The sequence below is a fragment of the Oreochromis aureus genome, linkage group 8, assembly GCF_013358895.1.
Source record: "Oreochromis aureus strain Israel breed Guangdong linkage group 8, ZZ_aureus, whole genome shotgun sequence".
Lineage (NCBI taxonomy): Eukaryota > Metazoa > Chordata > Actinopteri > Cichliformes > Cichlidae > Oreochromis > Oreochromis aureus.
The window spans coordinates 28,964,744-28,985,291 of record NC_052949.1 but is presented as its reverse complement, the minus strand read 5'-3'; the positions used below and the strand labels follow the sequence as shown (position 1 = coordinate 28,985,291).

The window sequence follows — 20,548 nt, the reverse complement described above, 5'->3', positions numbered from 1 at the left end:
TGGGTTCAAATCCACCATGTAGGCACGGCCTTTCTGTGTGGAATTTGCATGTTCTCCCGCCTCCTCCACTCCCAATGCTGAATTGGGAAATTGATGGATGAATGAGTACAGATATATTCTGTTAAGCAATACAATAAGAAAGAACTGAACTGACTGTGTCTGTCTATCTTCCTGTTTAAAGGAAGTTCTTGTATCGCACCATCACCAAGTGCTATCCATGGCGAATTTGGTGATGGCTGTTGTTTTCTTTCTAATATTACAGTAACATTAGCTCACAAACTGGAAAAAGGTACAACTGTTGCTATGAAGTAATGCTATAATATATTATATAAATAAAATATAACAATAAAAAATTAATTGATATTCAACTAAAAATTACTAAATCCTGTAGACACAAGCAGAGAATGACAAGCAGAGAATGGTCACACAAGGTCTTAATTATGCCCCTATACACTATTTTTATTTTTATTGTACCCGAATTTAAAAAAAAAATGCTTCAAGAGACTACGTGAATCCAGCTGTCGTCTTTTATAAATATAAATAAATGACATGAAACAGGTAGGTCTACCCTGTTTGCGCGTCACAAAGCTTTTATTTTGAAAATCATCCAGGAAGCGATGCTTTACAATCCAACTACAATGACATTGAGAAGGTTTGGCTTGTCTCTTGTTTTCCTCCGGCAGGATAAAACCATGAGGAGCACTCTGCTCTGTGATTTGTATACACTGTCTTGACAGCCGAGCCAGTAGATTGTCAACTTCCTACCTCGGTCACACACACACAACGCAGGATACGGTTGCAGGGACGGAGGGAGGCACGGAGAGCTAAATAAATCGCATCGTTTTTACAGTATGTTGGGCAACAGAAAGAAAGCAATCCCCCAGGTGAAGAACGGAGCCGGGACGTCCGAATTAAAGGCCATTGATCCTCTGCGGAATCTGGGTGAGTGTTTTTGTTACAGCAGTCTGTGCGTTTATTATGCTCTGTATTTTTACTGAAAGAGTACCGGTATCTCCCTCACTCCCTCCGATTGAGAAAATGGCTTTGCTAGACGTTAACCCTGCTTTAACCCGTTAGCCACATTCAGATTGCAGTGCTTGAAAGTACATTTGCTTTGCTCCCTAGTAAAAATTGAGATACTTGAGGTATACTATTCCACGCTGCCCTAGTTCATCCAGATAGTACTGAAATTGCCGTATTCCAGTGAGCTCATAATTAACTTAAAAATATTTTCCTGACTTATTCAAATCCTGTTAAAAAATAAGAAAGTGACTCTGTTGTTATTGCTGTACAGTTTTCACATTTAAATATGCCCCACTGAATTGAGTAACATAAACTGAGCCCGAAAAATGTATCATAGTACCTGACATGACTCCACTTCTTTCATTGTCTCCTAATCTTATAATATAGTATGTATTTTGATTGTCACTTAATGGGTTTGTAGAGATAACATGTTTCATGAAAAAAAGTTAGGCCAGTTGAAAATTTTACGGGCAACTTGGAGTAAAATTGTGCATTTTCACTTATATGATTTTTTTTTTTTTTTTTTTCAAACAAAAAAATTTGGACCCCAGGGTAATACAACTTTGGGAACAATGGGAAGGGAAAAATTCCTTTTAATAGGAAGAAACCTGCAGCAGAACCAAGTTGAGAAAGGAGTGGCCATATGTCACGGCCATTTAGGGGGAGGGAGTTCACTGGACATGATTTGGAAAGGCACCTCTCTAATATAAGGTCCCATAGTTGACGGCAGATGTCAGAGCACAAATTAAGCTGTGAAGACAAGGGAATTGTCTGTAGACCTCCAAGACTCGATTATGTTAAGGCACAATGTGCAGAAAACATTCTGGTGCATTGAAGGTCCCAGTAATCACAGGGGCGTCTATCATCCATAAATGGAAGAAGCATCACCAGGACGCTTCCTATATCTGCTGCCCAGCCATTCTGAGCAGTCAGGGTAGAAAGGCCTTAGTCGTGCCTTTTTTCAAACTATGGCTCATGTGATCAAGCACATGGACAATAGTAGGTCAACAAACCTGGAATAACTCCCAGTACGTTTTAAATACCTGGGACCATGCACAATTTGGTTTTAAAATTGAAGAAGCTTCTCTGATGAGACGTGAAATCTCTTCACTTACAGAGAAACTTAAAGAAGTCCAGGTTTGCCAAACTTTTATCATCATCAAGAATTGTAATAAGCAAAGGCTGTGAATATTTATGCATGTATTATATTTTTAGTCTTTTGTTATAAATTTACAAGAATTTAAAGAAAACATTTCACTATCATTATAGGGTATTGGGCATATAATTTTGAGGTGAAAATTTTATTTAATCCATGTTAGAATAAGGCTTACACATTAACATGTGGAACAAGTGAAGTCGCTGTGAATAACTTCCAGATGCACCGTATGCTTACGTCTAGACAAAATTTTAGGAGGTCGAGTTTGAGAAAATCCCCTCGAAAGAAGCTCCAGAATAACACAGACATTATAATTAAGTTCAATATATTAATAATAGTTGTATTAGTGACTGTATGTGGTCAACAACTGGGTCTCCAGTAAAATAAAGAACATTCAATTCAATAGTATTTCAGCAGAGTTTATTATATGTTTTCACTATGAACTGAAGTGCTATATAATAAAATAAAATAAAGTAATGTTCTTTTACATTCAAAATGAAATAAAGAACTCTTGAAAGAGTTGTCTTATATATAAAGTCCTTAATTTAAAAAAAGAAAAAGTCTAGTTTGAATTTCCCCTTTTCTCCTTTTTCCTCATTACATTCTACATATAAACAAACTCAGCAAATATCAATAACTAATCACCTGCTTTCTGTTTTCACACAGACACACACACACACACACACACACACACACACACACACACACATTTGGAATGTTGCTTTGAAAAAAATGACCTGATTGGCTGAGTAACATCACATGGAATTACTTACAATCCATGTGATTGGTCTATGTTTCCTGTGTGCACACACTGACTGCCAAAAAACGGAAATAGCAGTACAGATTAAAATAACCGTGCTGTACATACATACAAGTAAACTTCTACCAAGAATCAAATCTAATGGGTCCATACAGAATAGTGTTTGTATCCGGATTCAGACTGCAGTCCACCTTTTGGGCTCTAGACTAATCACCATACACTTATGCCACTGAAAGGTTCCTTCCGTGCCGTAGAGTTCATGAAATTCTACAAAAGAACCCACAAACGGGATACCAAGAATTTTGACAGTTTGTACTTTCAAGTATTGACATACAAAACAGAGAGAACTATGTCCAAGTTATAAGAACTAACCCTACAAGGATTGCTCGTGGCCTGGTGCAAAATTACAGTTCTGCACACATATTTTTTTATAATGAATAACTGTATAATAAAGAATCTCCTCTAGCAGAATTACACATCCATTCAGCTATGAGGCACATTTCTGGAGGTGTTACTTTGTTTTTGTGGCCCAAGTTTATAATGGCTCCAAATGTTGTCTTTATCGTTTTTCCTTCCATTTTTCTCTGTCCACCCACCCAAGATATCTTTCAATTACAGTGCACCCACATGAGCAGCTGTGGTGTGGCAGATGTATACACACTAGCCTCTAATTTTAACTCTGATCTCTTTTTCCACTCTTTATGCCCTCCCTGTTCTTTCTTCACCCTATCCCAGTGCTACTGAATTTTATACACACCCAAATACAGTATATAAATACAGTGTATATAACATAATTTTAATCAACCATCATTTTGTCTCTATGCTTTCTAGGAGTGCAAAATGATGAAGATGTGAGGCAGATGCTGCAGGGCTCTAGTATGGTGAAGGTATCAATAATTATAAACCATTTGTAGCAGTTAGAAGTAGTTTGTGAATGCTATATATTACATGTATTGTAACATATTAAATCATTACATGGGAAGGTTCGCTCACCTCGCTGGCAGAAGCGACGGATTCTGAAGTTGCTGGAAGATGGTGTCACCGTTTGGTGTCAATCATACAAAACATCCAGCCGGGCCAAGGAGCAACAATCCTGTAAGTTTTTGTACTATGTTGTATGCAGCATCACACTATTGACACTAAATGAATTTGAATTGTCAGTTGTAAATGAAATATTAAACTATAACAAGCTATACTCCACACTGTTACACGATCACAGAATAAATAAATGATTATTTTCATATAACATACATTATACAGTGCTGATGATTATAAAACACAAAGCTCATCAAACAAATTCTATTGTAAGACAAAGATAAGCCGAGTAAATACAAAATAAAGTTTTTAAATCATTGAATTTATTAATAGAAAAAAAGCCATCCAAACCTGTCTGTACCTGTCTGAAAAAGTAATTGTCCCTCAAACCTAATAACTTTTTGTGCGCTCCTTGACAACAGGAACCACAATCAAGTATTTGGAATAACTATGAATGACTATTTCACACAGTTGTGGAGAAATTTTGATTTACTCTTCTTTGCAAAATGTTTTTAATTCAGTTATGTTGGAAAATTTTGAAAATGAAGGACCTGTTTAAGGTCAGGCCACAGCATCTCAGTCTTAATTTAAGTCCAGACGTTGACTTGGCCATTCCAAAACCTTCATTTTGAGTTTTTTTAAGCCAGAAGTGGAGTTCTCAGTGTGTTTGTCAGTGGGCCGCAGCAGTGCATACACAAAAAATCTGTGTGCAAATTGTGCATACAAACTTTTCAAACTCAAATCTGTGATTTATCAATATCTTATCTTTGTCTAAATGTATTTGATGATCTGAAATGTGTAAGTGTTAGAAATATGCAAAAACTAGGAAATCATTAAGGGGGCAAATACTTTCTAATGGCACTTAATGTAGTGCTTTGATGCTCTTAGCGAAACACTAACAGCACTGTTGTAAATTCACAAACACGCTCATGCAGAACTTTATTGCATGGCTTTTTATCTATTACACACACTCCAGTGGACATTTCAGAGGCAATTTGGGTTCACTATCTTGTCCAGGAACAATATGATATGTTGTCTAAAGAAACAGGAATCCAGCCATTGATACTGTGATAAATAATCACACCAGCTTTTTCTTAATGATCACTAATGCGTGAGCCAAAAATATGTCTCAAGTTTTGGTCAAGATGTAATCATCATCAAGTGATCATGGCCTGTGGTAGAAAGATGTTTTTCTCCAATTTTTAAATTCACATAATCTAAAGAAAAATCATGGTCTAATTATTTGTTAACAGTGAAATAAAGTTTAATTACCTATACATTTTTCTGTTTATTGATGATTGTTATTATAAAGGGTTACTATACAGACATGCTGACCAACATCATTATGCTTTAGCTAAAGTGATTAAAGTAACTAGATTGGCTCATATGAAAAGAGAACTATAACATTACATATAACCTATGTAATACACTGTAGACTTTCCTTCTGGAGAACAAGTGGCTGCTCAGTGGTGGCTGGTTGTGTAAGGTAAAATGTCCATGTACTGTATCTATTTTTGATCATTTTAAATACAGTTTGCTGCTCTGTACTTTGTACTCCCTCCTTCTCTATCTGAGGGTCACACACGTTGCCCTGATTATAGAGCTCATCTATTTTGAGCATAAGATCCTTTCTCTAGTTCAAATAGTGGGATTGCAAAACATATGGCGGGAGTCTGCCTTGGAGCCTGTGGTTTGATGCTGTGTAGTTAACATATGACTCAGCCACTCCCAAGTACAGTACAGGGCCTTTAATTGGCACTGGAGTTGGGGCGCCAGTACTGTGGTTTACTCCTGATATCCAAGGTCATTACAGAGATAGTTTTCCTCTAGTATATTACATTTCTAAATAAGATTCATTTCATCCCCACATTGAAGCTAAATTTTTGTATTCTTCATTCCATAATCTTCTCAGATGTATTTCAAAAAACTTGTAGATGGTTGTAATTGGACTTGACGTGTGGCAATAAAAAAGCTTGTTAGACACAAACAAAATGTCTTACTAAAACAAAACCATAGAGTTCAAAAGCTGGAAAAGAAAGGTCTATGTGCAGAATCAAGAGGCAGAGGAGACCAAAGGGAAAGGAAAATATGTTCAGAGAGCTGGTCCAAAGGTGATGCAAGGTACAAAGACAGTCCTGTGGGTTGGCCTGGCTGTAGGGCAAAGCAGAGAAGGAGGTGGCCAGTAGGCCTGTTTTGGCACTCGGTGGCCAATGATGACAGCCAGCAATACCCAGGTTGGAGACCCTTTGGAGGGGGTGAATGGCAGCTGGTGATAAAGGTCATGATCCTTCAGGGGGGGTTGGGAGGAGGCTGACAGTGGCAGAGGAGACCCCTCCAAAAGCTTGGTTGGAGCCCATTATCAATGGTAGGGATGAGAGTCCCCTAGAGGCAAAGCCCATTTTGAGACTGGGCTATGATGGGGGCTGGCAATGGCATCAGCATCATCAGCATGGGCTCTGCTGGCCTTCAGCCCACAGACTTTTAATATCTGTAGATCCAAAAATCTAGGTAGAAATTCTAAAAAGCTTCCTAAATTTCTCCTTCAGGTCCCTGGAAAGGATTGCTATATCTTCTGCATCCATGTTCTGGTTGCCTGTGACAGGACAAGGTTCAAAACATAATGAGAGCCATTTGGTTGAAAAAGACGGAAAAGGTCTATAAATCCAGAGACAAACAGTAAACAGAAATACATGAAACAAAATCCAAAATTACAGGGAAATACATAAGCAGGCAACAGTATGATACAGTCAGCTTAAAGTGAAAGACAGGTTATACACACATAAGAGCACATTGAGGGCTAAATTAGGAAAACAGATCGGTAAGAAGAAAGCAGTGAAACTAATCCGTGATAGGGGAAGTAAAACTATAAGCACAACACAGAAGGCAAAAGACTTCCAAATTAAAACAGGAAGTTACTAACCACAGAGACAAAGATGTGGTAACAGTACATAAGAGGAAACTAAGGAAACCAGAATAAGCAAGGAACCAAATTCTAAAGAACAAAGAAACCAAGAACTGGGTAGAAAACCTAATAGTGTCATGGTCCTGGGTCTTTGAGCTTGGTTCTGAATGTGCTCATTTCTTTGAAATTACAAAAGAGTTGTCTCTGTATATATTATTCTCTTGTGCTTCTGAGTTTAGTTATAGTCTCGTGTGTGTTATGTTCTGCTTTGCCTTCCTTGCTTCGTTAGTGGATTCTGCTCAGCTGTGTTCTCCAGGTGTTTCACCTTTACCCATATCCCATGGGTATTTAAGCCCTCTGTTTCCTTCTGTCACTTGTTGTGATCTCCCTATAGCTGTGTGCCCTGTCTATTTCTCAGTGTAGTTCTCTAGCTAATGTTCACCAGTATCTGCTTACTTAAGTTCTTTGCACTTTGGTTTCGTGCATGTCCAGCAATAAAGCTGCCTTTTGAGTTCAGTTCTGTTTCTGAGTCCTGGATACTGGGTCCAATTCTCTGCCCACTACGCAGTGTATCATAACAAATAATAAACAAAGATAAAAGAAAAAATCTTAAAACATAACAATCACAAGGTGTGAATATATTTGAATAATCCTTTGCTCACTTTATTTCTTTCTTCATCCTCCAGTCTCCATCATGGAAGTGGAGTGTGTGCACGAAGGTTGCCAGTCAGAGACATTGCGGCAGATGGTTGGCTCAGTACCTGAAAACCAGTGTTTAACAGTGGTCTTCAAAGGGCCTCGTAAAAGCCTGGATCTCCTCTGCCAAAGCCAAGAAGAAGCTCAGTGCTGGGCCCGTGGCATCCGTACCCTGCAGGAGAGGATGGACAACATGACCCAGAAGGAGAAACTTGACCAATATCCTTGATTTTTGTGGGGGTGGACATAAATCTCTATTCATTTGGATTTATAGAAGCACTACTTTGTGTACATTTGATAATAGTTGACCACTGGGAACCAAGAGATCCAAACTAGAGAGTTAGCACTGTAACAGGTAACCAATGAAACGTCATGTTAAAATACACCATATGGCTCATCAGTGCTTCCTTGACAATGTCACCTGGATTCATGCTTATATGAGTAGGGCTGACCGAAACCGTGACGACAAGATGAGCTACGAAGAGGTTCAGATGCTGCTGCAGATGATCAATATTGACTTGAACGACCAGTATGCTCGCAACCTCTTCCAGGTAGCAGAACACACTGCTTAATTTAAGTAATTAAAGTCAATCATTTAAATTAAAGCTTACTTTTAGGGTTTTATAGCCCTTCTGTCTGGAGTATTGATTTCCCCTCTTGGTGCGTAATGTGGGTTTTTCAGTTTCCTTCACTGTCATATTTACATATTGTATACAAATGATGATGACTTTATTTGGTAGGAGCCAAAAAAGGTGTAGTTTGTGTGTGTGATCACCCGTGTGTACACCTGTGAGCATGGATGCGCTTGTTTTTAAAAGGTTCCTTCATGTAATGATCTGCTAGAGGGTGTGGGGGGCCACTGCCCCGTCCTCCAGGGCATGAAGCAGGTATGGAGGAGATCAAAACTCCAGACATCCAGAGGCCCCCAGAACACAAGAGACCAAGGAAGACCAACAGAGGGGCAGCCATGCTCTCCCAGAAAGAGCTGAGGAGAGTCCCAGATGAGGGGTCACTCAGCAGCCGCGGAGCAGAAGCCAGGGGGGGTTGCAGTGATGTGCCCGTGAGCTCCGCCGACAGCCAGCTGTGCCTGAGTGACCGAGCCCCAGGCCGAGAGGCCGAGGGCACCCCACCCCCGAAGTGGCTCGAGCGAGCCCCAGGCTCCAGGCCCCGGCAAGCAGCCACCAAGGAGTGAGCGTGTGTACCTGGGACGCCCATCCCCGGACACAAAGAACCACCAACGCACCGATGTCTGAGGCGCCCGCCACCGGCAGGGGAAGTGGTGGGGAGATAGGCCTCAAACCTTGGAGGGCCTGAGATGTCCCCAGAGAGGTGGCGTCTGATACCAAACCTGACATATAGACACAGACATACAGGCACACACAGATACAAACATCCATTCCCACCCTCATGCTCTCATAAGCAATTATTCCACACTCAACCAACGTGGAGACAGACATAAATAGACACTGTACACACAATCACACTCCCCAAGCGTACTCTAAGAACCGGGTCTAGGTACCCTTGCCCCTGGAGGGGGAAACTGCACCCAGACCCAGGTGGTGTTACCCTTTTCCCTGCGGTGGGGAGAAGCAGACCGCCCCGACTCCGCAGCAGCAGGGAGGCCCCACATTCCAGACCCCAATCGGACGGCCAACTCCTCCTAGCCCCCCCGCTCCAGCAGGCCGCAGAGAACGGGGGTGTGAGAAGACTCCAAACCTCCCTCCACCCGCTCATATGTAGTGTTGATGTATGTGTGTTCTAAGGTGCATTTAAAACCCAGGAGGGCATGGAGCTACCTGCCAGAGAGCAGCAGGTAAGCGCATAGCCCCTCCTGCTAGCTCTCAGTGTCTACGTGTATTTAAAATTGAGAGGTGGGCAACGACACCAGGGGTGAGGTGTACACCCTGATGGTAACTTGGAGTCTGTGTTGCGTGCCCACCCCCAAGATCCTATATGTATGTGTTATGAGAGTGTGAGTAATGTGAATGTCAAGTTGTGAGATAAAATTGAGGCAGAGGCAGCCAGAAGGGGACAGAGGCAGGGGATGGCTCCTCTGCACCCTGGTGACACACCCTTACCCCAAGGCCCTGCATGTGTGGGTGATTGTGGTGGAGCGGGAAGAGGGAGGCAGCTGGAGATGGGGAGGGAAGGAAGGAGGGGCAGTGACCCCTCCTGGGGCCAGCTCCCCCTCTGACCCCAGTAGGCACCCCCATACTCTGCAACCCGCCAGGGAAAGGGGGCCCAGGCCCATCCGGACCAGGGCCCAGTGCAGCAGCGCCGCCCGGCCCCACAGAGCCCGGGACAGTCCACCTGACTCCACCACAGAGAAAACTGCACCCACCCCATCATCCACTCATCTTCCAGACTACACAAGACAATAGACGCCCAGGCTGAGATCTTCCTCCACCTCTCCTGTATCTCCCCCTCCTGCAGAGAGAGTTCCTGAAGAGAGGAAAGCTCCTGCAAGATGTGACAACCTCCCCCACCAGTTGAAGAGCCCCCCAGGTGGCTCGATGCACTGGCGGCACCCTGCGCCAGGGCTGGGCCCCCATACACCCACAACCCCGGCAACACACCAACCAGGACCCAAGCCCCCGAGGCCCGGCCACGGCCCCAGCCCAGAGACGGAGCGCCCCCAGAACCCCACGCCTGTCCCGGACCCACCCAGGGGCAGCCAGGCTGACAGGTCAGTAACCCACGTCCATCAGCATAGACCCTCCCCTGGCCCCACTGCATGTAGCCACGAGGAAACCGTCACCCAAGAGCCAACAGAGCCCTTAATTGGCCATGACCGCTACCCCGGGTTGAGCCCCCCAAGGAAGATGCTCCCGGGGAACCCCCCGACGCTCTAAGCCTGTCCCTACCCCCACACCAATCACAACAGTGAAGGTGGGACCAAACTATGACCCCCCACCCCCACTAGGTGGTAAGTGGGCTGTATTTGTATAGCGCTTCACTAGTCCCTAAGGACCCCAAAGCGCTTTACACATCCAGTCATCTACCCATTCACACACACATTCACACACTGGTGATGGCAAGCTACATTGTAGCCACAGCTGCCGTGGGGCGCACTGACAGAGGCGAGGCTGCCAGATGATGGAGCTGATCAAAGGAGCCCAGAGCAATTGATCTGATGTGGTGGCAGAGGCTGTATCAAGACTAATGTGAGCTAATAGATAATTTCTATATTGGTTAGAATTAAGATTATTTTTATTTTTCCAGTTCATGAGGACTATTTTCTTGGCTATGCATAGGGCAGTGAAAACCATATGGGCTATATTCTTTTCTGAAGTGACATTATCTAAGCTGCCCAACAAACACACTAAAGGGGAAGTTGGATTGTTACATTTCAGACACTTTGATAAGTCTTCACATATCTCGCGCCAAAACTTCTGAACTGGTGGACAGAACCAAAGAGCGTGGATATAATTCCATCCATCCATCCATCCATCTTCATCCGCTTTATCCAAGGCCAGGTCGCGGGGGCAGTAGCCTAAGCAGGGAAGCCCAGACCTCCCTCTCCCCAGCCACCTCCTCCAGCTTATCCGGGGGAACACCAAGGCGCTCCCAGGCCAGCCGAGAGATGTAATCTCTCCAGCGTGTCCTGGGTCTGCCCTGGGCCTCCTCCCGGTGGGACATGCCCGAACACCTCACCCAGGAGGCGCCCAGGAGGCATCCTTGTCAGATGCCCGAACCACCTCAACTGGCTCCTTTCGATGTGGAGGAGCAGCGGCTCTACTCTGAGCCCCTCCCGGATGGCTGAACTTCTCACCCTATCTCTAAGGGAGAGGCCAGCCACCCTTCGGAGGAAGCTCATTTCTGCCGCTTGTATCCGCGATCTCGTTCTTTTCGGTCACTACCCACAGCTCGTGGCCATAGGTGAGGGTAGGGACGAGATCGACCGGTAAATTGAGAGCTTCGCTTTTACACTTAGCTCCCTCTTCACCATGACGGACCGGTGCAGCGTCCACATCACTGCAGCCGCAGCACCAATCCGTCTGTCGATCTCCGGCTCCCTTCTCCCATCACTCGCGAACAAGACCCCGAGATACTTGAACTCCTCCACTTGGGGCAGGAACTCATCCCCCGACCCGGAGTGGGCACGCCACCCTTTTCCGGCTGAGAACCATGGCCTCAGATTTGGAGGTGCTGATCCTCATTCCCGCTGCTTCACACTCGGCTGCGAACCGTTCCAGTGCGAGCTGGAGGCCTTCACCGATGAAGCCAACAGAACCACATCATCCATAAAAAGCAGAGATGAGATTCTGAGGCCACCAAGTGAAAGCCCTCCGCCACTTGGCTGCGCCTAGAAATCCTGTCCATAAAAATTATGAACAGAAGCGGTGACAAAGGGCAGCCCTGGCGGAGCCCATCACCCACCGGAAACGAGTCCGACTTATTGCCGGCAATGCGAACCAAGCTCTTGCAACGGTTGTATAGGGATCGAATGGCCCGTAGCAATGGGCCAGACACCCCATACTCCCATAACACCTCCCACAGGACACCCCGAGGGACACGGTCGAATGCCTTCTCCAAGTCCACAAAACACATGTAGACTGGTTGGGCAAACTCCCATGCACCCTCAAGTATCCTTGAGAGGCTAAAGAGCTGATCCAGTGTTCCGCGACCAGGACGAAAACCGCATTGTTCCTCCTGTATCTGAGGTTCGACTAGCGGACGAACTCTCCTTTCCAGCACCCTGGCATAGACTTTCCCAGGGAGGCTGAGGAGTGTGATCCCCCTGTAGTTGGAACACACCCTCCGGTCTCCCTTCTTAAAGATGGGGACCACCACCCCGGTCTGCCAGTCCAGGGGTACTGCCCCTGATCTCCACGCAACATTGCAGAGGCGTGTCAACCAAGACAGCCCCACAATGTCCAGAGCCTTCAGGAACTCAGGGCGGACCTCATCAACACCAGGGGCTCTGCCACCAAGCAGTTGTTTAACTGCCTCAGTGACCTCGCCCCCGGAAATTGGCGGGTCATTCCCTCATCCCCAGACTCTGCTTCCTCCTCGGAAGACGTGTCAGTGGGATTAAGGAGGTCCTCAGTATTCCTTCCACCGCCTGACAATTTTCTCAGTCGACGCCAGCAGCGCTCCGCCAGCACTATACACAGTGCAGGTAGAGCACCGCTTTCCCCTCCTGAGACGCCTGACGGTTTGCCAGAATCTCTTCGAGGCAGTCCGAAAGTCTTTTTCCATGGCCTCTCCGAACTCCTCCCACACCCGAGTTTTTGCTTCAGCCACTGCCCGAGCCGCATTCCGCTTGGCCTGTCGATACCTGTCGGCTGCCTCCGGAGTCCCACAGGCTAACCAAGCCCGATAGGACTCCTTCTTCAGCCTGGTGGCTCCCTTCACCTCTGGTGTCCACCATTTGGTTCGGGATTACCACCACGGCAGGCACCAACCACCTTGCGGCCACAGCTCAATGCAGCGGCGGCGATGGAGACGCTGAACATGGTCCATTCGGACTCAATGTCCCCAGTCTCCCTCGGAATGCTGTTGAAGCTCTGCCGGAGGTGTGCGTTGAAGATCTCGCGGACTGGGGCCTCTGCTAGACGTTCCCAGCACACCCTCACTATACGTTTAGGTGCACCAGGTCTGTCCAGCGTCCTCCCCCGCCACCTGATCCAACTCACCACCAGGTGGTGATCAGTTGACAGCTCAGCCCCTCTCTTTACCCGAGTGTCCAGAACATATGGTCGCAGGTCTGGTGATACCATTACAAAATCGATCATCGACCTGCGGCCTAGAGCATCCTGGTGCCACGTGCACTTATGGACACTCTTATGTTCAAACAAGGTGTTCGTTATGGCCAAACTGTGATTTGCACAGAAGTCCAATAACAAAACACCACTCGGGTTCAGATCAGGGAGGGCGTTCCTCCCGATCACGCCCCTCCAGGTCTCGCTGTCGTTACCCACGTGAGCATTGAAGTCTCCCAGCAGGACAACAGAGTCTCCAGGTGGGGCACCTTCCAGCACCCCCCCCAGGGACTCTAAGAAGGCTGGGTACTCTGAACTGCCACTCGGCGCATAAGCACAGATGACAGTCAGGACCCGTTCCCCGACCCTGAGGCGCAGGGAACAAACCCTCTCATCCACCGGGAAAAACCCCAACGTACCGGCAGCAAGCCGAGGGGATATTAGAATACCCACCCCAGCCCGCCGCCTCTCACCAGGGGCAACTCCAGACTGAGACAGAGTCCAGCCCCTCTCCAGGAGACTGGTTCCAGAGCCCGAGCCATGCGTAGAGGTGAGCCCGACTATATCTAGCCGGTACTTCTCAACCTCACACACTAACTCAGGCTCCTTCCCCACCAGAGAGGTGACATTCCATGTCCCTATTGCCAGTCTTGGCAGCCGGGGATCAGTCTAAGGCCCGGCCACCAGACACTCGCCTTCGGGCACCCTCCCCGGGCCTGGCTCCAGGGCAAGGCCCCGGTAACCCTATCCTGGGCAGGGTAAACTGTTCCCTCGATGTTCTCTTCATAAGGGTCTTCTGAATCGCTCTTTGTCTGGTCCCTCACCCAGGACCAATTTGCCATGGGAAACCCTACCAGGGGGAAAAAGCCCCCAGACAACATAGCCCCTGGGATCCCTGGGACACACAAACCCCTCCACCACGATAAGGTAGCGATTCATGGAGAGGATGTAATGGATATAATTGTCCGGTGAATTGCTCTGGCAGTGTGAGGAGTTGTTGGTAGACGTAAAGCCCATCTTGAACATCCGATGACCTGTATAGTGCACTCTATGTAGTATTTTGTATTGAATTAATTGAAGACTGGGATTTCTAATTAGATGAAAGGTTTTGAAGCAAATCTGAGACCAGAAGTTTTGGTCTAAATTAACTGATAAATCCGCTTCCCATTTTGCAATAGGGAGTGATATTGATTCATCTGTTTTAGAAAGCATTCTGTAAATTTTGGAAAGTAATTTGGGGGTTTTAAGAGTAAGAAATTCAACCACACTTGGTGGTGTGTGTAGTTCAACTTGACCCGGTTTAAATTTCTTTTTTACTATGGATTTAATTTGTTGATATTCTAAAAATCTTTTCTTGTTGATCCCATATTGTGTAACTAGTCTGTCAAATGAAATACATTCTGTTCCTTCTAGTATATGTTCTAAATATTTGATTCCTTTACCACTCCAATCTGAAAAGTTTATCATGTTATTGTTTTGTAATATGTCAGGGTTGTTCCAGATAGGTGTACGTTTGCATGGGATTAATGAAGACTCTGTCAACTTCAGAAACTCCCACCATGCTGTCAGAGAAGAGCTAATGTTGGCGCTTTTGAAGCATTCATGTCGTTGGATGTTTGAGCTGATAAATGGTAGATCTGAAATCTGTAGATTATTGCAAAGTGCTTGTTCTACATCTAGCCAAGGTTCATCTAAGAGGGTATGTTTTAGCCATCCTGAGATAAACTGAAGCCTGTTGGCTAATAAGTAGTGCTGAAAGTTAGGTAGTTCTAATCCTCCTTTATCCTTGGTCTTTTGTAGTGTTTTTAAGCTTATACGTGGGGGCTTATTTTTCCAAAGGAATTTGGACATATATGAATCTAGAGATCTGAACCAATCTTGTGGCGGTTTAGTTGGGATCATTGAGAATAAATAATTTATTTTTGGTAATACCATCATTTTTATAGCGGCAACCCTTCCCATGAGTGATATGGGTAGACATTTCCACCTAGCCAGATCACCTTCTACTTTCTTTAAAAGTGGGATATGGTTTAATTTAGTTAGATCTGCAAGCTTGGGAGAAACATTAATACCTAAATATTTTATATTTCCGATTGCAGTGGAGTAGAAGAGGAATTATGGAAGGAGCAATTAATCGGAAGGACTGTAGATTTTGACCAGTTAATTGAGTAATCTGATATTCTTGCAAAAGAGTTTATCAATTCAATCACCCCAGAGATATTGGTTTGTGAATTTTGGAGAAAGAGTAACACATCATCTGCATAAAGGCTGATGTTCCACGTTCTTGCATTTTATGCCCTTAATTACTGAATTCTGTCTAATTGCTGCTGCTAGTGGTTCAATAAAATTGCAAACAGTGAAGGGAGAGTGGGCATCCTGCCTGGTGCCCCTCAGGAGACAGAAGCTGGAGGATGTCTGGTCATTTGTTCTGACACAAGCTGTTGGGGAATTATATAATATTTTTAACCAGTTAATGAAAGAGATTCCAAAACCAAATTTGTGTAAAGTTGCAAATAGAAATTTCCAGTTAACTCTGTCAAACGCTTTTTCTGCATCTAAAGAAAATATTGTAGTTTCGATGTTTTTACTGTATGAATAGTCTATCAAATTAAGTAATCTACGTGTATTTGTTGATGAGTGCCTACCTTTTATGAAACCAGTTTGGTCAGGATGAATTAAGAGGGGGGTTATTTTCTCTAGTCTCTTCGAGAAAGCTTTGCAGATTATTTTAAGGTCTACATTTATAAGGGATATTGGACGATAGCTTGAGGGATATACAGGGTCTTTGCCTGGTTTTAGCAGGAGATTAATGTTTGCAGAATTCATATTTGATGGAAGTCTGCCATTTTCTTTGATTTCCAACAATGTTCTATAAAAAAAACTGGTGCTAGAATCGTCCAGAATTCTTTGTAGAATTCTGCAGGAAAGCCATCTGGACCTGGAGCCTTATTATTGGGCATACTTATCAGGGCTTCCTGGAGTTCACCTGATGTCAGTGGTGAATCCAGTGCCATTGCTTGAGAGTCTAATAATTTTGGGAGAGTTATGTTGTCTAAAAACTGATCAATTTCGTTTTTAGATGGGTTTATTTGTGGTGAATACAACGTTTTATAGAAATCCCTAAAAATGTTGTTTATTCTTTCAGGGTCATATATTGTGTTCCCAGATGAATCTTGAACAGCACATATAGTTGTTTTTTCTTTATTTATTTTTAGCTGGTTTGCTAGAAATTGACTGGATTTATTACTATGTTCATAATTTTGTAAGCATAGTCTTTGTACTAAGAATTTTGTTTTTTTTATCAATTATCTCATTTAATTCTAGTTTTGTTTTGCGTATTTTGTTCAATGTTTCCTGATCTTGGTGGGACACGTAGGCTTCTTCTAGGGATTTGATGATTTTTTCTAATTCCTGAATACAGGGAGTGCAGAATTATTAGGCAAATGAGTATTTTGTCCACATCATCCTCTTCATGCATGTTGTCTTACTCCAAGCTGTATAGGCTCGAAAGCCCACTACTAATTAAGCATATTAGGTGATGTGCATCTCTGTAATGAGAAGGGGTGTGGTCTAATGACATCAACACCCTATATCAGGTGTGCATAATTATTAGGCAACTTCCTTTCCTTTGGCAAAATGGGTCAAAAGAAGGACTTGACAGGCTCAGAAAAGTCAAAAATAGTGAGATATCTTGCAGAGGGATGCAGCAATCTTAAAATTGCAAAGCTTCTGAAGCGTGATCATCGAACAATCAAGCGTTTCATTCAAAATAGTCAACAGGGTCGCAAGAAGCGTGTAGAAAACCAAGGCGCCAAATTAACTGCCCATGAACTGAGAAAAGTCAAGCGTGCAGCTGCCAAGATGCCACTTGCCACCAGTTTGGCCATATTTCAGAGCTGCAACATCACTGAGTGCCCAAAAGCACAAGGTGTGCAATACTCAGAGACATGGCCAAGGTAAGAAAGGCTGAAAGACGACCACCACTGAACAAGACACACAAGCTGAAACGTCAAGACTGGGCCAAGAAATATCTCAAGACTGATTTTTCTAAGGTTTTATGGACTGATGAAATGAGAGTGAGTCTTGATGGGCCAGATGGATGGGCCCGTGGCTGGATTGGTAAAGGGCAGAGAGCTCCAGTCCGACTCAGACGCCAGCAAGGTGGAGGTGGAGTACTGGTTTGGGCTGGTATCATCAAAGATGAGCTTGTGGGGCCTTTTCGGGTTGAGGATGGAGTCAAGCTCAACTCCCAGTCCTACTGCCAGTTTCTGGAAGACCCCTTCTTCAAGCAGTGGTACAGGAAGAAGTCTGCATCCTTCAAGAAAAACATGATTTTCATGCAGGACAATGCTCCGTCACACACGCCCAAGTACTCCACAGCGTGGCTGGCAAGAAAGGGTATAAAAGAAGAAAAACTAATGACATGGCCTCCTTGTTCACCTGATCTGAACCCCATTGAGAACCTGTGGTCCATCATCAAATGTGAGATTTACAAGGAGGGAAAACAGTACACCTCTCTGAACAGTGTCTGGGAGGCTGTGGTTGGTGCTGCACATAATGTTGATGGTGAACAGATCAAAACACTGACAGAATCCATGGATGGCAGGCTTTTGAGTGTCCTTGCAAAGAAAGGTGGCTATATTGGTCGCTGATTTGTTTTTGTTTTGTTTTTGAATGTCAGAAATGTATATTTGTGAATGTGGAGATGTTATATTGGTTTCACTGGTAAAAATAAATAATTGAAATGGGTATATATTTGTTTTTTGTTAAGTTGCCTAATAATTATGCACAGTAATAGTCACCTGCACACACAGATATCCCCCTAAAATAGCTAAAACTAAAAACAAACTAAAAACTACTTCCAAAAACATGGCTTTGATATTAATGAGTTTTTTGGGTTCATTGAGAACATGGTTGTTGTTCAATAATAAAATTATTCCTCAAAAATACAACTTGCCTAATAATTCTGCACTCCCTTTATTTTTGTTTTCTTTTTTCTTTTTATGTGATGAGAAAGAAATTATTTTACCTCTCATCACAGCTTTCCCTGCTTCACATAGAACAGAAGCTGATGTTCCGGGAGTGTCATTAAAGTCTAAATATGAAGTCCACTCTTTTTAAAAATATTTAATAAAGTCTTCATCTTTAAGCAGTGATGTAGTAAATCTCCAGTTTTTACTTGGCGTAGTATTATTCTTGTGCATTAGTGCTAAAGATACAGGAGCATGATCGCTGACAGCTATAGGGTGAATCTCAGTGTCTGAAATGTCCCTCAGCAATGAGCTGCTGACCAAAAAATAATCCAGACGAGAGTAGGAGCGATGAACATGTGAGAAAAAAGTATATTCCTTACCGGTGGGGTGAAGGGAGCGCCATGCATCGCAAAGACCAAAGTCGCTCATATACTGTTTGATTATATTTATGGACTGCCAATTACGCTGAGTTCCTGCTGTATTGAGCCTATCCATTTCTTCATTTAGTCCAAGGTTGAGGTCGCCTCCAAGAACAAGTGTGCCATCTAAGTGTTCAGAGAGTGCACTGAAAAAAACGTGAAAGAATGAGGGATCATCAACATTTGGACCATATACACTTACAATACATAGCTTTTTATCAAGTATAGATAGTTTAATGATTAAGAATCTGCCCTCTGGATCTATAACTGTATCGAGTACTGTGAAATTAATTTTTTTATGGATTAAAATTGCTACTCACCTTAGGAAACTCAGGTGTTTTAAGTTCATTCGAACCTCTAAGAGGTCTGTGGGTCTCTTGTAAAAGGACAACATTTGCCTGTAGTTTTTTGAGTTGGTTAAATATTTTTAACCTCTTTTCTCTGGAGCCAGCTCCATTTATATTCCATGTAACGAATCTTAGTGCGCCCATAGATGTCTGTGTATAACTAGGGGTGTATGCTGTGTGTGTTGCTTAGACAGGTGGAGAGAATACATCACTTGTTCATAAATAAAGAGAGGGAGAGTTAGAAAGAATGTGTGGCGAGATGCTCCCTGAGTCTGACTATGTGTGTGCATATTTACTAATATGAGTACGCTTGGCTTAAGTGTGTGTATCCTGTATCCTGTAGGTCTGTGTGCGCTGTCTGACTCATGTAAATGTGCTGCCGTTGAGCGCATGACTGTGCGTGATCGTGCTGTGCGTATGTGTCGAAATAAAGGATGTTGTTTGTGGATGAGTGTGGAAGCAGGTGATCGAAGCACTGAAAGAAAGAAAGAAGAAAGAAAGAAACCAAGGACAAGGGTGAGCAGCATAAAAACAAGAGGGGGAAAAAGAGAGAAGAGAAAAAACCCGGAAACATTCCAATCAAACCATTGACGGAGAGTGACGGTGTAAATTCTGCTATGAAATCACACTTAAGATGTGATTTGATATTAGTAAGTTAAACAGATGTTAATGCAAGTTAGTGTGAGTGGATGGGGAAAGGGTGTAGCAGATTCTTATCTGGTGTGAAGTTAATACAGCCACGGAGTGATGTCGGGGTCACGGTGGAGCTGTCCGTCCACGTACAGCCGGTCCACAGCGATGACAGCACGGGAGCCCTTCTGGATGAAGCCGCATCGGATTGGGAAGAGGACCCTGCGTCGTTCCAGGATCTCTTTGGGGAACTAGTCGTTCACGCTGAAGTCCGTTCCTTTTAATTCCCTGCCGCGGCTTTTCACATGTTCTTTTTGTTTGAAGTGGCCGAATTTGGCCACGATAGGACGTGGTCTCCCGGCCGCAGCCCGAATGGGGCCGAGGCGATGCACCCTATCGAAGACGATGTTCTTCACCGTGTCCTCCGGCAGCTTCAGGTGGGTTTTGATGAAGCTTTTTACCGTGGTCTCCGCGTCCTCTCCAGCGGCTTCTGGAATACCAGAAAATACCAGATTATCACGCATGCTACAGGCTTGTAGATCTATAACTGTTTCTTTTATTTTTTTATTTTCTCTGTTTAGCTGAGTAACATTGTCTGTGAGACATTTCACCGACTCCCTTAGCGTGGCATTTTCAGCAGCGAGCGTTTCCACCTGCTGCTGGCTGAACTCCAGGGACTCTCGCAAGGATTTAAATTCCCGGTGAAGAATCTCCACCAAGCACAGCCTTGCATCGAAACTGGACAATCGTTGGTCGATTGATTCCAGTATGTCAACAATATCTTTGCCGGCTGGCGATGTTATGCCGGGGGAATCTGCCGGGCGAAGTCTTTTCGACGATGGCATCTCAGATTTGGCCGGGGAAGCTGCACTCTGGGCCTTCTTCATCACGAGATCCTGGAA

The 20,548-nt window shown here is 44.3% G+C and overlaps 1 protein-coding gene across 2 annotated transcripts in view; it reads left to right on the top strand.

The window, feature by feature from the left end:
• Positions 1–20,548, top strand: part of LOC116326478 (1-phosphatidylinositol 4,5-bisphosphate phosphodiesterase delta-3-A-like) — a 65,953-nt gene that overhangs the window by 14,974 nt on the left and 30,431 nt on the right. The window contains exons 2-6 of one of the 2 annotated variants that reach the window (XM_039616718.1): positions 684–942; positions 3,771–3,826; positions 3,923–4,034; positions 7,563–7,791; positions 7,994–8,123. In XM_039616718.1, the coding sequence (XP_039472652.1) occupies positions 852–942; positions 3,771–3,826; positions 3,923–4,034; positions 7,563–7,791; positions 7,994–8,123 (618 nt within the window). In that variant the 5' untranslated portion in view covers positions 684–851. Of the gene's footprint in view, positions 1–621; positions 943–3,770; positions 3,827–3,922; positions 4,035–7,562; positions 7,792–7,993; positions 8,124–20,548 lie in introns of those variants that run through there. The other variant, XM_039616717.1, reaches the window with a different exon arrangement.